The 17948-nt window shown below is 40.2% G+C and overlaps 2 protein-coding genes and 1 non-coding gene across 11 annotated transcripts in view; 1 reads left to right on the forward strand and 2 right to left on the reverse strand.

Moving 5' to 3' along the window:
* Window positions 1-5357, reverse strand: part of IFT88 (intraflagellar transport 88) — a 157334-nt gene extending 151977 nt beyond the window's left edge. For 6 of the 9 annotated variants that reach the window (XM_064586312.1, XM_064586309.1, XM_064586311.1 and 3 more), the window contains exons 1-2: window positions 5206-5357; window positions 355-450 (exon numbers count right to left, since the gene is read on the reverse strand). In XM_064586312.1, coding sequence (XP_064442382.1) covers window positions 355-444 — 90 coding nt within the window. In that variant the 5' untranslated portion in view covers window positions 445-450; window positions 5206-5357. The remainder of the gene's footprint in view (window positions 1-354; window positions 451-5205) is intronic. The other 3 variants (XM_064586315.1, XM_064586314.1, XM_064586313.1) reach the window with 1 other exon arrangement.
* Window positions 4901-17948, forward strand: part of CRYL1 (crystallin lambda 1) — a 178020-nt gene continuing 164972 nt past the window's right edge. The window contains exon 1 of the mRNA XM_054506272.2: window positions 4901-5038. The gene's annotated coding sequence lies outside the window, so the exon portion shown is untranslated. The remainder of the gene's footprint in view (window positions 5039-17948) is intronic.
* On the reverse strand, window positions 12392-12495 carry LOC123840011 (U6 spliceosomal RNA). The gene has a single exon (XR_006789842.1). It is a non-coding gene; the product is annotated as a U6 spliceosomal RNA (small nuclear RNA).

Here is a 17948-nt window from a genome sequence, read left to right on the forward strand (position 1 = left end):
CATATAATTTAATTAAAAGAAAAAAATCGCTATGACATTTCAAATTTATAGCATTTAAAAAAAACTGGTTTTAGATACCTCGAGTGACTTAAATCTTTCTACTTACACATTCAGATACCTAGTGTTGGAAAATACAAGTATATAATTGATCCTAATTTGTTTATATAACCTTTCTCATGATTTTCCCTTTTGCTGAAATTAGTATTATTAGAAGTTAGTACAAAGCCTAACACTTTTCTAGGCTTTTAACCAGTTTATTTGATCTAAAGCATAATAAACAGAACAGTCAAATCCAAAGTTTTCATGAACCAGCTGGTTAGCAAAGACCAACATAAAAAACTAGATTTTTTTTACCTCAGTATCATAGGTTGGATTGTAGTCATTATAACCAGAATAAAGATCATCTTCATCTGTCTCTGGGGCCAGGTGTACATTTTGCATCATTTGTACCTATGAAAAATTGGCAGTGTAAATATGTTCTTGGTATATGAAATAATTCTTAATTGAAATAAAATATAACTACTTAACAACCTTTCTGGTCAAATTTACTGCTACATATTTTTATGACTTAAAATTTTTTCACATCAAATTCTCAAAACTAGGTGTCAAAACACTCATTCATTGCTCTCATTTCAAATTTATTCCGCACCTATTACATTAAAAGGACAGTGACAGGCACTCGAGAGAAGTACAGTTGGTTGCCCTTATTTTCAAAGAGCTTAGTATCAAATGCAGAAGAACATATGTCAATTGTAATGCGATGCAGAAACTACTACACACCCACTACAATGGTTAAATTTAAAAAACCAACAACACAAAAGGTCAGCAAGAATATGGAGTAATCTAAATAGTCATACACTGTTATTGGGGGTGTAATATGGTACAATTTTGGAAAAAAAGTCTGGCAGTTTCATAAAATTAACATTTATTTCTTATGACCCAGCAACACCACTCCAAGTATTTACCTGAGAGAAATGAAAACACTGGTCCACAAAAGTATTTTATAAGAATGTTCACAGGAGCTTTATTCTTTACAGCCAAAAACTAGAAGCAGACCAGATGCCTATCAACACAATGGATAAGCAAATGTGGCATATTTATGCAACCAAGTATTATTCAGCAATAAAAAATAATGCATTGCTGACACATATAATATGGAAGAATTATGTTGAGGGAAATAAGCCTCACAAAACTGTACCTTATGTGTCATTTCATTCATTTAAAAATCTAGGACAGGCAAAACTATTGTGGAAAACAATCGCAACAGTGGTTGCTTTTTAGGCATTGGGACTGGAGACTGAATGGAAAAGTGCATGATTATAGAATTTTCTAGGGTGATAAATATTCTATATCCTGACAGGGGTTTGGGTTATACTGGTATACGCACTTGTAAAAACTCAACAAATGCATACTTGCAATTTTTCTTTTCATTGTACATTTTTTCTTGAAAGAAAAAACTGTAAATAAATAGCAAACTATAATTATTATGCATTTAAGGGAAAGCTTAATATCTGTAATTTAGTTTGATGTGCATAAAAATAATATGGATAAATGAATAGGTTTGTGATAAAGCAAGTACAGAAAAATGTTAATGGTAGAATCTGTCGCAGGTATGACGTTCACTATAAAATTCTTAAAGCTTTACTGTACATTTGAAAATTTCCATAATAAAATGTTGAAGAAAAAGTGCAAGAAAGAATAAAACAGATGTCAGAGAAAAATATAATTACGGTATACATATACTGTAAGTAAATGCAGTAATTACTAGAGAATTCGGGAAGAATTCTCGGACAAGTAATCATTCAAATTGAAAAATATTTTAGGCAATTTGGGGGAGGAGGCAGGCTAGCTACCCAAGAAATGCAGTATTGAACTACTTTATCTTAAAATACATACTTTCTTTAAAGTTTGTACAATGTTAACTGTGCCAGTAAATTCTGACAAAAATTTCAGCTTAATCTTATTGCTCAGTATAATGCCAAACCTATGTGGCTACTTGTAACCTTTAAAAAAATTTTTTACGTGAAATATAAAATTACTAATTTTTTATATAATTCACATATACATAAAATTTACCTTTTTAAGGTGTACAATTCAGTGGTTTTTAGTATACTCACAAGGTTGTGCAACCACCACCACTATCTAATTCCAGAACATTTTCATCAACCCATAAAGAAATCTGAGACCCTTTTAGCAGTTACTCTTCATTTCTCCCTCCACCTAGCCTATGGCACTAATCTACTTTGTCTCCATGAATTTGCCAATTCTGGACATTTTATATGGAATCATCAAATATGTAGCCTTTAATGTCTGGCTTCTTTCACTTAGCATAATGTTTTCAAGGTTCATCTATGTTGTAGCACGCATCAGTACTTCATTCCTTTTTTTTTTTTTTTAAGATTTTTTTATTTATTTGACAGAGAGATACATAGCGAGAGGGGAACACAAGCAGGGGAGTGGGAGAGGGAGAAGCAGGCTTCCCGCCGAGCAGGGAGCCCGATGTGGGGCTCGATCCCAGGACCCTGGGATCAGGACCTGAGCCGAAGGCAGACGCTTAACGACTGAGCCACCCAGGCGCCCCAGTACTTCATTCCTTTTTATGGTTGAATATTTTATCTATTAGTTAAAGGACATTTGGATTGTTTCACTTTACGGTTATTATGAATAATACTGCTATGAACATTTGTGTGCATTTAGTGTGGACCTAAATTTTTTTTTTTTTTTAAGATTTTATTTATTTGACAGAGAGACACAGCGAGAGAGGGAACACAAGCAGAGGGAGTGGGAGAGGGAGAAGCAGGCTTCCCGCTGAGCAGGGAGCCCGATGCGGGGCTCGATCCCAGGACTCTGGGATCATGACCTGAGCCGAAGGCAGCCGCTTAACGACTGAGCCACCCAGGCGCCCCGGACCTAAATTTTCAATTCTATTGAGTGTATACCTAGGAATGGCATTGTTGGGGCATATGGCAACTCTACATTTAATTCTTGGAAAAGCTGCTAGACTCCAAAGTGGCTGCACATTTTACATTCCACCAGCAATGTGTGAAGATTCCAATTTCTCCATGACCTAGCCAACACTTGTTATTGCCCCTCTTTTTGATTATTGCCATTCTAATGGGTATATAATGGTATCTTTGTGGTTTTGATTTGCATTTCCTTGATGACTAATGATGCTGAGTATCTTTTCGTGTACTTATTGACCATCGTATATCTCTTTGGAGAAATGTCTGCTCAGATGCTTTGCCCATTTTTAAAAATTAGGTTATTTGTCTTATCTGAGTTATAAAAATCCTTTATACATTCTGAATACTAGACCTTATCAGATTGATTTGCATATATTTTTATCCCATCCTATGCGCTGCCCTTTCATTTTCTCAATAATACCCCTTGAGATGTCCTTTGAATTTTGATCATATACAATTTCTCCATTTTTTTCCTTGGTTGCTTGTGCTTTTAGTGTCACATCTAAAAAAAAAAAAAAATCACTGCCTAATCCCAGATCAAGAAGATTTACACCTGTTTTCTTTTAAGAGCTTTACAGTTTTAGCTCTTACACTTAGGTCTTTTGAGTTAATATTTCATTACTTTTTAGAGATGAAAACTATGAGAGAAAATGTCAATCAGATAGAAATGTTCACTTCAAACACCACCAAAAGTATTAAAAGTCACCAGGATACAAACTCCCAGTTATAAAATAAATGTCATGAGGGTGTAAATTACAGCATAGAGACCATAGTCATAATACTGTAATAACTTTGGTGACAGATGGTAACTAGATTTATTGTGATCATTCTGTAATGTATATAAATTTCAAATCACTATGTTGCACAGCTCAAACTAACGTAATATGTCAACTATACTTCAAGAAATAAAAATTTGAAAAATAAAAGTCACTGGTATAAGATAAAGAAAGTATTTTAACTTAAAAGCTTTAGCTCAGAGAATGCTATACCAGTGGTTCTCAAACTTTAGCATGCCTGAGAAACTGAAGGGCTTATTAAAATAGATTGTTACTCCCCCACCAGCAGAGTTTGTGATTCATTAAATCCTGGGTGGGAGTCATCATCACCCCCTCTATTCCTTTACAGTATGCATTTCATACAGTGTGCTGGTCTGAGAAGAACCACACTTTGAGAACTTTCTAATTATGAGCCCCATTTCGGTCAGTTCAACTTACATGCATGTTATGAAAAAAAAGCAACCTTTAGAACTAGATATCCTTCTTGCTGGGTCGCAACCACAATGAAATTAGCTTACATCTGAGACTATTGCTGAACAGACATCGACTGAGCAAATTAATCTTAGAGATGCAGAAAACGAGGCCAGGAAAAGTGAAGTATGGGTGACAGAGCAAATACTACAACTTCGGTTCTCTGGATTCCCCAAGGTTTCAAAAGCAGTTCATACACATAACAACCCATTCGTGTTGCAACGATCTGGGGATGACACTAATATAAATTAAGTGCCAGTAACATCTTTTTTAAAAATGGAAAAGGTTTTTTTTTTTTATGATACTCTCCCACTAGTCAGTGGGATAGTTGGACAGTTTACATCCAAGATGCCTCAAAAGGTCACAAGCAGAAAAGGAAAGTGGGATTTTAGCCCTCAAAAGAATCCTGGAAAAACAATACGTCAAGTCTTTGGAATTTTGTTTCATCTTTTTGAGGCTGAGTACAGGTTTATGCCTTCTGTTGTGTTCTCTCATATTTCATGAATTAAACGTTTTATTAGAAAATTTCAGAAGTTTTACATAACACACAAAAATAAAGGTGACTGTTCAGTGTATCTGCTATGAAATGCAAGAGCTGGTGGAGACGTCTAAGCTGGGTTCGAATTTCCCGGCTGCAGTGTTAACGATTTGGGACAGCCATCCGGTGCGGAGCAGCACTGCCCAGCCCTACTTAGAGGAGTAACACAAACTCGCCGACTACGGGGATCAACGTTTGCGAACCAACGCCCGCGTTTCAGGGTGGACAGACGTGGGGCCTGCAGGCCGCGGCCAGCCCCAGGCGGGACGGAAGGAAGCGCCGGTGGGCAGGTAGAGCCCCTCCGCAAACCAAACCCCCGCCCCGCGCGGCGCCCCGAGGACCCGCGCGGGGCCGTGCCGCCAGGGGCCCGGCCTCGGGACGGCCCCCCGCCGCGGGCCCTGCGCCTCGCCGCCCGCGCCGGCCCGAGGCGCTCCTCGCCCCCGGGCCCTTCTCCTACCTCGCGGCGAGGGGGAGCAGGGAGAGCGCGGGTCTAGCGGGGTACGACGCGGCTTTCTCGAGAAATCTGCGAAAAGCCCGTGGAGGCCAGAGCGCGGCGCCCAAGTCGTTGCCACGCGCGGAATCCAAGGAAGCGGCTCCCACAGTGCTCCGCGCCAGAGCGCGGGGGGGTGGGGGGAGAAAGTGGGGGTGGGGCGGGAGAGGAGTGCGGCCGGGCGGGGGCGTGGCCGGGCGGCGCGGGCCCGGAGCTGGACCCGAGTGGAGGCGGGGACGGCTTGTGTGTGGCCGGAGCACGGTAGGGGTACCCAGTGCGCGGCCTCTATTTGGAGTGCGAAGGAAAGAAACCCGACGGTTTATAAATCCTGATGAAATCAGCCAGGAGGATTACCCGGGGATGGTACTAGGTTACTATAAAGTACCTCCTGTAGCCATCACACTGATGTGAGCCTGCAAGCCCGAGATTCGTGTAATCATTGACTCCCTTTGGTCACCCTGTAGAGTTGCTCAGATGAGATGCCTGTCTCGGAGGCACCGGCTCCCTTCTTCCCTCCTTCCTCGTGTCTAGGTGTTCCCACAGCACCCTATGTACGCCTTATCCAAGCACTTCATGTATTCTCGTCTGGTGAGTGTCTTAAAGGGCAGGAACTGAAACTTTGTATCCCAAGCAGCTAGAACCAGGTTCATACTAAAAATAAATGCACAGTATGAATGAGAAATTCATAATTGTTTAATATCATTGAAGTTTGTTTTAGATTTTGAAGATTAATGGGAGTCATGCAGGGTAAGTCTAGACACCAATAATTAACGAGTTTCAAACATTAAGTACATGTTGGGAGACATATTTTTAATATATTATATGTATGTCAATATATTGTTTTAATTATCATTATACACAAGGTTATCTTGAGGAAAAATGAGGGGGAACAATTTTTTATGAATCTCTGGACTATTGTGTTTAATTTAATGAGTCAGCTGAACTAGTCCATAGTACTTAGTTTTTTTTGTAAAACACTGGTACAGATGTTGCTGTGAGGATTTTTAAAGACACAATTAACAATTAAAACAGTAGACTTTGAGGGGCGCCTGGGTGGCCCAGTCGTTAAGCATCTACCTTTGGCTCAGGTCATGATCCCAGGGACCTGGGATTGAGCCCTGCATTGGGCTCTCTGCTTGGTGGGAAGCCTGCTTCTCTCTCTCCCAGTCCCCATGCTTGTGTTCTCTCTCTTGCTGTCTTTGTCTCTGTCAAATAAATAAAATCTTTACAAAAAAAAACCCAGTAGACTTTGAGTACAGCAGATTACCCTCCATCATGTAGGTGGGCCTCATCCAATCAGTTAAAAGACTTATGAGAAAAGACTGATGTCCCTGGAGGAGGAGAGAATTCTGCCTCCAGGCTGCCTTCAGACCCCAGCTGCCACATCAGCCCTTCCCTAGGTCCCCACCCTGTGGTCCTGCCCTGCAGATTTTGGATTTGGCAGTCCCACAACTGCAGGAGCCAATTCCTTAAAATAAATCTTAATATATGCATTCTTTTGGTTCTCTTTCCGTGGAGAACTCTGACCAATAGAACTATTTCTTCAAGGATGTTTGTATAGGGAACAGTTTGGACCATTGAGATGGTCATCTCCCTCCGGTGCAAAAGGCAGGTTTGTTGCTATCCAGTATATTAAAGATAATATCTCCCTCTGAGGCAAAGCTTGGGCACTTTGGCCTACAGTCCATTATAAAAGATTAAAGTTTCCTAAGTTCAGGGTTCCTCAGCTGTGACCCAAACCCATTGCATGTGCAGCATCCACCTGGCCTACCATCATGGGACTTGGGGAGGCAAGGAGAACTGAAAGGAATATGAAGCTCAGGCTGCTTGCTGTGCTGTGAAGAATAAAGTCCTTTGGTTCGGGTACTTTCTGCCAGCATTTATGAAACTGTGTTAGACTGTTAGTTTGGAAAGAGGGTAAACTCTTACACAGTTTTTGATAGTATCTAGCTACAATGCCTAGCTGAAAGCATGTATTTATTACATATTTGTTGAATTAATTAGGGGACACTGTACAGCTGTTCTCTCAAGTTATTGTACTTCAATATATTAGACAATTTTTGTTCTCTTTTTAGGTCTCCAGGCCTAAATTTCTATAAATTTCTAGCTCTATAATTCTATAAAATTATCTACAGCTCTAAAATTCTATAGATTTCTAGCTCTCTCAAAAAATATTTTTATTGGAAACAAATTCAAGTTCCTTTATACTTGGTTGCTCTATAAGCATGATATTACTTACCCAGAGAGTGATCAATCATCTCCTTCATTTTAAATATTGTAATGTAGATATCACTTACTGAACATACACTCATAATTGACAGACAAAATGTTGGGGTCACATAGCTTGTATTTCTCAAAAGCTCCACAGAGAACAGAGTTTTATCTTTTTTGTTGTAGACTATACTCTAGTACCTAGGGAAGTGCCTGAAAATAGTTGGCACTCAATAATTATTTATTGATGGGAGCGCCTGGGTGGCTCTGTCGTTAAGCATCTGCCTTCGGCTCAGGTCATGATCCCAGGGTCCTGGGATGGAGCCCCTGCATCGGGCTCCCTGCTCTGTGGGAAGCCTGCTCCTCCCTCTCCCACTCCCCCTGCTTGTGTTCCCTCTCTCACTGTGTCTCTCTCTGTCAAATAAATAAATAAAATCTTTTTAAAAAATTATTATTTATTGAATAAATTGCCAGGGCTTGTGATTACTTACATATAGAGGCAGGAGTGAATGAGAAACAAGTAACAAGCATGAATCTTATGTTTAGCATAAGCAATCGGGGAAAAACTCTAGTGCCACTAATTAATATGGAGAACACTATGGGAGAAGCAGATTTGAGAGAAAATAAGTTTAATTTTGAACATGAACATGTTGAGTTTCAGATGTCTGTAAAATATGCAAATAGAGATGTTTGAGTAGGCAACTGTATATAAAGATGTAAAGCTCAGAGAAGAGATTCCATCTGGAGATATACATTTGGAATTCACAGGCTCCCAAAAATTGATGGAGCGGAAGCCTGAGAGTGCATGAGATTATTCCTGGGGAGGAAGGTGTGGAAGGATGAGAAAAGAGAGCCTAAAACTTAGCCTCAGAAACTCATGATTTAAAGATTTTGATCAACAATAGCCAAACTATGGAAAGAGCTCAAATGTCCATTGACTGATGAATGGATCAAGAAGATGTGGTATATATACATAATGGAATATTACTTAGCCATCAGAAAGAATGAAGTCTTGACATTTGCAACAACACGGATGGAGCTAGAGTGTATTATGCTAAGCAAAATAAGTCAGTCAGAGAAAGACAAATACCATATGATTTCACTCATATGTGGAATTTAATAAACAAAACAGACGGGGCACCTGGGTGGCTCAGTCATTAAGCGTCTGCCTTCAGCTCAGGTCATGATCCCGGGGTTCTGGGATCGAGCCTCTCATTGGGCTCTCTGCTCCACGGGAACCTGCTTCTCCACGGGAAGTCTCCTACTCCCCCTGCTTGTGTTCCTTCTCTGCTTTATCTCTGTCAAATAAATAAATAAAATCTTAAAAAAAAAAAAAAAAGAAACAAAACAGATGAACATATGGGAAGGGGAAAAAAAAAGAAAGAAAAAAAAAAACCATAAGAGACTCTTAACAATAGAGAACAAACTGAGGGTTGATGGAGGGAGGTGGGTGGGGGATGGGATAAATGGGTGATGGGTATTAAGGAGGGCACTTGTTATGATGAGCACTCTTGTGGTCCCATTTTCTCTGCTGGATCTTCACTAAGTACAGACATAAAAAAGGCAATGGTGGGATTCATCCAGGGTTGGAATTTGTTAGGCAGTTGCAAAGAAAGGGCAGAGGGAAAAAAAGAGTTTTAACAGTAGACATGAAATTTAATATAAATAAAAGGGGAACTGAACTAAAGGGAGCTAATGAATAGGAGGAAAGTAGAGGAGTTAGGTTAGAAGTGCTGATGAGGTCAGAGGAACAGTTGCAGTAGGGTTACCTAACAGATTGGAGAGTAGGCTTTCTGAATGAGTGATGATGGAAGTAGTACAGTTTTGAGATGGTAATAAGGTCCAGGATTTGATGATAGGTGTGATCTGGAGGGAACCGTTCGGGATTCGGAGTCCAGAGTTGAGGTCACTGGACTAAGGTATACTGAGTCAGGTGGCAAATAAATGAGGGAGAGCAAGGAAAAAGTTGGAAGAGGTTTGAAAAAAGGTATACCAGATGGCTTGAGATTCACAGCCACAGAAGGGTTGCAAGAGGGTGGGGAACTGATGGTCTGAAAGCAGTGTGGGGAAGCCAAGGAGAAGCTACTAACCCTACTTCCTGACTCTGAGATCCCTGAGCAGTGAGAAAGTAACCTGAGAGGCCTTCATGGGAAGCAGTGTCCTTGAAGGACAGCCAGTTTTCCCCATTTAAGAGCAGAGGGGTGAGAGAATACTAGGGAAAGAGTTTGAAGGGGGCACCTGGGTGGCTCAGTCGTTGGGCATCTGCCTTCGGCTCAGGTCATGATCTCAGGGTCCTGGGATCAAGCCCTACTTCCGGCTCCCTGCTCAGCGGGAAGCCTGCTTCTCTCTCCCCCACTCCCCCTGCTTGTGTTCCCTCTCTCGCTGGGTCTCTCTCTGTCAAATAAATAAATAAAATCTTAAAAAAAAAAAGAAGAAGAAGAAAGAAGAAAGAAGAAAGAAGAAGAAGAAGAAGAAGAAGAAGAAGAAGAAGAAGAAGAAGAAGAAGAAGAAGGAGAAGAAGAAGAGGAGGAGGAAGAAAGAGTTTGAAGATGTGGGGAAACCATCAACACAGGACAAAAATTCCAGTGGACTTGGGGAAGGGTTGGGCCAGGGTATGGCTGCTGACAGGAATGACTTGCTGTCTGGGTAGTGACCAAGGACAACAGGGATGTGAGAGGGGATGGCTTTAGACTGGACACTCTCTGGGAGGGCTTGGGCACATAGTCCTAACAGAATTCTTCTGGAAACTGAAAGAGAGGTGCAATGTTCCCTTTCTTCATGGCCAGCTGTTGATGGCGGTTGCAGGTCATCAGCAGGGGCTGGTACCCAGGAGCAAGTGGGCACCAGCCTTGTGGACATTTATTCAGTGGAGGGTGGTTGAGGGTGGGTATGTTCAGTCTGGTTTTTGGGATTGGCTAGATGCTCTCACTGTCGTGGGGTCAGTACTCCTAAAGTTCTCTGTTGTCTGTCATCCATCAGTAATGCTATCTATCTAGCTGGCTACATTTCTCTCCAGTCATTCCTCTCCAGTCATTCCTCTTCCCTCCATCTCCCTAATACCTAGAGGCAACCATCTTCTCTTGTCTGTCAGGTTACCATAACTTCCTAATTTTTCTTGCTGTTCCTCTTTAGTCTTCACTCTCTTTCAATTTATTGTCAAAGTGATCATCCTTAAGTGAAAAGTGATCACAGTATTCCCTGCTTAGAACCTTTTGGTGCCCTCCCTCCCCAATCTGCCTTGACCTCTGGACAAAGTCTAAACTCATAACGTGACTTATAAGGCCTTCACAGTCTCAGTACTCAGGATTCTTTGCTGCAGCCAAGAAAAACCAATTCATGCTAACTTAAGCAGAAAAGGAGTTTTTTAAAAAGGTATCAGGTAACTTACAGAATTGTCAGAGAGGCTAAGAAATAAGGTTTGGAAAAACAAAAGAAACTCAGGGAGGTAAGGCACAGACAAAATCAAATCAGAGGAACAAGCTGCCTAAATTATGGAGAGCAACCCTCAAAGTTTGCTCAGGACTGAGGGAATTCCTAGGATGTGGGATCTTCAATGATAAAATCAGGAAAATCCTGGGCAAACCAGAGCAAGTTGGTTACCTTATAGTCTGCTGCTGTAGGCATCTGTCATTTTTTTTTAAGATTTATTTATTTGAGACAGGGAGAGTGAACAAGAGAGCACAAGCCAGGGGGGGAGAGGCAGAGGGAGAAGCAGACTCCCCTGCTGAGCAGGGAGCCTGATGTGGGGCTTGGTCCCAGGCTCCTGCGATCATGACCTGAGCCAAAGGCAGACACTTAACCAACTGAGCCACCCAGGCACCCTGGCACCTCTCATCTGATACCTTAATACTTGCCCTCCACTTGAGTCCTGCCATCTTGTCATTGGACACTTGATGTCATCTAGCTATATTCTGTTGTTTCTGGCACGTTCTGCCTTACCACTGGATACTGGGTTCTAGGCACCATGAACTATTTCTAACCATCTTGCCCTTCATTTTCCTCCAACCAGAATCAAAGTCCCAGATGGGAACATGAGCTGACTGGCTTTAGGTTGGTATACCAGGTTCCAGGAGCTCAAAGACAGGATATCTGCTCCCTTTGAGGTTCCTCCTGCTGATTTTGGGATTCTCCTAAAATGGAAAGGGTGTTCAGGTGTTAGACAGCCAAAAGTGACTAATGTCCATGACATTTGTCCTTTTTTTTTTGCCTTCCTCACTTGCACATTATGCCCCAGGCTATACTTAACATCTTTCAAGTCACTGGAAGGTATCATGATCTCTCTCACCTCTAGGCCATTACATAAGCTGTTTTGTTTTTCCTTTTCTTTCTTTTTTTTTTTTTTAAGAAATTATTTATTTACCTGAGAGAGAAAAAGAGAGAGAGAGCATGAGCAGGGGGGAGGGGCGGAGGAAGAGGGAGAAGCAGACTCCTCGCTGAGCAGGGAGCCCAACACGGGGCTCGATCCCAGGACCCTGAGTTCATGACCTGAGCTGAAGGCAGATGCTTAACTGACTGAGCCACCCAGGCGTCCATTTTTGTTTCTTTTTTTTCTAAAATGGCCTTTCTACAGTCCTCTTAACCGAGCCACCCCTTTCTCCAGGATGCCTTCCCTAATCCTTGGTGTATTAGTTTGCTAGGGCTACCGAAACAAAATACCCCAGGTTGAGTGGTTTAAACAACAGAAATTTATTTTCTCAGAGTTCTGGATGTTGGAAGTCCATGATCAAGGTGTCAGCAGGGTTGGTTTCTGCTGGGTCTCTTTCCCTCGCTTGCACGCATCTGCCCTCTTGCTGCTGCTTCGCGTGGTTGTCCCTCTGTGCATGGCACCCCTGGTATGTCTCTGTGTGTCCTAATCCCTTCTTGTAAAGACACCAGTCAGATTAGACTAAAACCCACCCTAAAGGCCTCATTTTAACCTAATTACCTCTTTTTGTTTGTTTGTTTTAATATGGATCACTTCATGAATTTGTATGTCAACCTTGTGCAGGGGCCATGCTAATCTCCGTATCATTCCAATCTTAGTATAAGTGCTGCTGAAGCGAGCACTAACCAAATGCAGTCACATTCTGAGATACTAGGGGTCAGGGCTTCAACATATGAATTTGGGGGGACATAGTTCAGTCCCTAACAGCTGGTTTATGTTAGGTCCTGTGTATGCCTGTAGTATGTTGATCTTCCACTATGAGGGCACATAGCACAGTTTCATAGTTTACTACTTACTTGTAAAAGTTTACCCAAGTCAACCCCATATTGCTGCTCACCACTGGATTCCCACCCCAGTACAACAAAACTTGGTTTATCTGATAAGTAATTTAGGCACTGTGACAACCTTTCACCTATTCTTCCCAGAGAAATACCATGAAATGCATCATTGCTTGTGAAATATTTAAAATTACCATGATTCTTTTCTACCCTAAAAGTTAAAAGCAAATTAGCCTGAAAATGCAGAGTGAAAATTTTTCCCCTCATTTTTCAAACAACAGACCAGTTATTTCCTAGGGCTAATGACCTGACCAGTAAAACATATAATCCCTTTTATATTTATTAGGAAGATAATCACCACTCAGTACTTTGAAAATATGATCACTGAAGTTCCAGAGCCTCTTTTTCTTTTGCTGTTGGACACAACAGCAACCCATACTCCTACCTGGATGTTTTATCAGGGGGTCACTTTGTGTAATTTTACATATTCTACATCAAATGTACTGTACTCTCTCCCTTTAGAGCCACTTAAATGAGATTCATATTCCTTAGTATGAAAAACACTGTTTTTCCAACTGGAACCAATCAAGTCTGGAGAAATCATCCTCATGGACTTTGGGAAGGATATTTAGATACTAAATTGCAGATAGACCCTGTACTCACAGTTTAAATAAATATCACATTTTGTGCCGGGACTTGTAAGATTTCTTACTTGTGAGTTACAAATTAACTTTAACCTGCTGATAATTTCAATCTGTTCTGAAATAAATGGACATTGGACTGTAAATTACCATAATGAAAGAGTCCCATTCCCTTCACAACCCAAAAACTATAGTCATTAACAAGTCGAAATTAATATGTAATGTACAAGGAGGCAGGAGGTATTTGAAGTTGTACCCACACTATCACATGCCTCAAGGGTAGCATCTGAAATAAACAAAGCACAGTTTAACCTAAGATTCTAATTTATAACTAGGAAGTGTTCCTTAAAGGCCAACCATTAATTTCATAGTATATTCTTTGCCAAAGAGGAATTAGCCAGTCTATGACTGAACATTATCACAACTTACAACTTTTCAAGGTTGAAGAGGCAAGTTCTTTGTCTTCTAATGGTAAAGTAACCCAACTCAAAGGCACATATAAAAATAAAATTAATGAGGGGACCTGGGTGGGTAAGTGGGTTAAGCATCTGCCTTCAGCTCAGATCACCGTCCTGGGCTCTCGGGATCACTGAGCCCCAAGTCTGGCTCCCTGCTCAGTAGGAAGAATGCTTCTCCCTCTTCCTCTCCCCCTACCCCCACTCTGCGTGTGCACGCTTGCACTCTCTCTCAAATAAATAAGTAAAATCTTTTAAAAATAAAATAAAATTGGTGACATTGGCTACATATCACTCAAGTATGATAGTCATACAGCTAGTACAAAGCACTTGGTTGATTTTCTCTCTTTCCCTTTTGATTTCCTCTCTCATCCTGGAGCATTCCTTCTACTTTAAATCTAGCTCTAAAATCTTACTACTACCAAAAATTCTTAATGTATACAACAAAGAAGAGCCTAATAATTGAGTTGATTGGCATAAATCTTTAGAATTATCCACATTTTACCATAAGTCTTCAAATATCTTCTGGATTTTTCATCCATAATTGAGTTTTTCAGTTAAAAAAAAGCATCACTTAACTGGAGATTTCAGAGGGATATCTAACAGTTGTGTCAAGTTTACCACTTTCTAGGTATAAGCACAACCTCCAGTTTCTATTCCTATTAATTTTGTCATGATTTTACAGGTATTTACTCCATCTACAGTCAAAACCCTCCATTTCCTGGACCTCACCTGCCTTTCTAACCTTATTTTCTTTTGTTAAGGAGAAGTAATGATTCTGGAAGCAAAGATGAAGTACTGAGGGAAGGTTTCCTGCCAAACAAGGAACCTGATCCAGATCAAAAGTTGGGCTCCAGGGTTGAGACTCTGTGACCTGGGTCTTAGGAAAGCAGAGTGTCCGAGGTCTGGAGATATCCAGGCTCATTGGCTAGGCATTGTGGAAGCATATTTCTGTATTTTGTCAGAAGGCAGTCTCTTCTATGGGTGTGAAGTGCTTGTTTTAGGGTAGTGGTGACTCAGTTGTCCTTGCTGATTCAGGATTATGGAATCCTAGCTATCGTTAAAACAGAAATCAAGTCTGCATTTCCTCCTATCCCTCAGGTGATATCATCATCATCATCATCATCACCGATAGTATCCTTATAAGCTTCTGTAGATGGGGGCCATGCCTCGTCTTTCTTGGCATCCTCCATGGATGTGTAGAATAAATTTTATTTTGGTCTTAGCTTTTTCAACTACACAAAGAAAATTGGAAGGTTTTTAAAAATGCTCAAAAAATTTTACTTGTAAGGGATTGTAGACAACTTCAATAAAATTTCTGGACCTGAACATTCTTTAATCCAATCCATAAAGTTTGCTTATACTGAGTCCAAAGTACATGTAGTAATTCAAGTGCACTTACATTGATTATAATAGAGCTAGCCATAACATTAGTGATTAATAATTATTATAAAATATTTGTTAATAATATAATTATATATAAGAATTACATAACCACATAGAATAATTATATAATTATAATACTAATGATTATATCATATAATTTTATGATATAAAATTAACCAATTTAATTTAATAATTAAATCATATTAATATTTAGTCCAAATTACATTTAATAATTCAACATTTTTTCTCCAAGTTTATCCCCATCTTACCGAAAAGTCTACAAATCAGGGGACCTCTTTTAGCATAGAGTTGTGCCCTATTCTTTTTATCACAAGGTTAAGAAAACAGAAGATAAAGATGATAGTAAAGGAAGACTATGACTTTCTCCCAGAAGCGAAAATACTATCTTTTTTCCCAAATAGATGGATTTTAATTTTTTTAATTTTTAATTTTTTTAAATTTTGTTACATTATGTTAGTCACCATACAATACATCATTAGTTTTTGATGTGGTGATCCACAATCCATTGTTTTTGTATAACACCCAGTGCTCCATGTAGTACATGCCCTACTTAATACCCATCACTGGGCTAACCAATCCCCTCTCCCCCCTCCCCCCTAAAACCCTGTTTGTTTCTCAGAGTCCATAGTCTCTCATGGTTCATCTCTCCCTCCAAATCCCCCCCTCATTTTTCACTTCCTTCTCCTCCATGCTATATATCTCCATGCTATTCCTTATGTTCCACAAATAAGTGAAACCATATGATAATTGACTTTCTCTGCTTGACTTATTTCACTTAGCATAATCTCCTCCAGTCCCATCCACGTTGATGTAAAAGTTGGGTAGTCATCCTTTCTGATGGCTGAGTAATATTCCATTGTATATATGGACCACATCTTCTTTATCCATTCATCTCTTGAAGGGCATCTTGGCTCTTTCCACAGTTTAGCTATTGCGGACATTGCTGCTATGAACATTGTGGTGCATATGGCCCTTCTTTTCACTACATCTGTGTCTTTGGGGTAAATACCCAGTAGTGCAATTGCTGGGTCATAGGGTAGCTCTACTTTTAAATTTTTGAGGAACCTCCACACTGTTTTCCAAAGTGGCTGTACCAACTTGCATTCCCACCAACAGTGTAAGAGGGCTCCCCTTTCTCCACAACCTCTCCAACATTTGTTGTTTCTTGCTCTGTCCATTTTTGCCATTCTAACTGGTGTAAGGTGGTATCTCAATGTGGTTTTGATTTGAATTTCCCTGATGGCTAATGATGATGAACATTTTTTCATGTGTCTGTTAGCCATTTGTATGTCTTCTTCAGAGAAGTGTCTTTTCATATCTTCTGCCCACTTTTTGACTTGATTATTTGTTACCCACAGCGAATATCATCCTCAGTGGGGAAAAGCTGAGAGCCTTTCCCTTAAGATCAGGAACACATCAAGGATGCCCACTGTCACCACTGTTGTTCAACATAGCACTAGAAGTCCTAGCAACAGCAATCAGACAACAAAAAGAAATAAAAGATATTCAAATTGGCAAAGAAGAAGTCAAACTCTCTCTTTTTGCAGATGACATGATACTTTATGTGGAAACCCCAAAAGACTCTACCCCCAAATTACTAGAACTCATCCAGCAATTCAGTAATGTGGCAGGATACAAAATCAATGCACAGAAATCAGTTGCTTTCTTATATACTAACAACGCAACTGTAGAAAGAGAAATTAGAGAAACGATTCCATTTACAATAGCACGAAAAACCATAAGATACCTCGGAATAAACCTAACCAAAGAGGTAAAGGATCTATACTCTAGGAACTACAAAACACTCATGAAAGAAATTGAAGAAGACACAAAAAGATGGAAAAATATTCCATGCTCATGGATCGGAAGAATAAACATTGTTAAAATGTCTATGCTACCCAGAGCAATCTATACCTTCAATGCCATCCTGATCAAAATTCTAATGACATTTTTCAAAGTGCTGGAACAAACAATCCTCAAATCTGTATGGAATCAGAAAAGACCCCGAATCACCAAGGAAATGCTGAAAAAGAAAAACAAAGCTGGGGGCATCACGTTGCCCAATTTCAAGCTATATTATAAAGCTGTGATCACCAAGACAGCATGGTACTGGCACAAAAACAGACATATAGACCAATGGAACAGAATAGAGAACCCAGGTATGGACCCTCAACTCTATGGTCAACTAATCTTTGACAAAGCAGGATAAAACATGCAATGGAAAAAAGACAGTCTCTTCAATAAATGGTGCTGGGAAAATTGGACACCCACATGCAGAAAAATGAAACTCAACCCTTCTCTAACACCATACACAAAGATAAACTCAAAATGGATGAAAGACCTCAATGTGAGACAGGAATCCATCCAAATCCTGAGGAGAACATAGGCAGTAACCTCTTTGACATCGGCCACAGCAACTTCTTTCAAGATACATCTCCAAAAGCTAGTGAAACAAAAGCAAAAATGAACTTTTGGGACTTCATCAAGATAAAAAGCTTCTGCACAACAAAGGAAACAGTCAACAAAACAAAGAGGCAACCCACAGAATGGGAGAAGATATTTGCAAATGACACTACAGATAAAGGGCTGGTATCCAAGATCTATAAAGAACTTCTCAAACTCAACACCCCCAAAATACTATTTTTAAGCTTAATTTGAAAAGGCAGTATCAAGAAAAGGTAAAGATAATTCAATATTTTTTCAGCCTAATGCTTGGTTTCTGCAAAGTTTCATGGACCACTGTACTTCTCAAATACACTCAGGAATCTGTGGCATTATGCCAGGAGTATGCAAG

Source organism: Mirounga angustirostris, unplaced genomic scaffold (assembly GCF_029215605.1).
Source record: "Mirounga angustirostris isolate CCGP_5_RB_7025 unplaced genomic scaffold, mMirAng1.0.hap1 SCAF_3, whole genome shotgun sequence".
NCBI lineage: Eukaryota > Metazoa > Chordata > Mammalia > Carnivora > Phocidae > Mirounga > Mirounga angustirostris.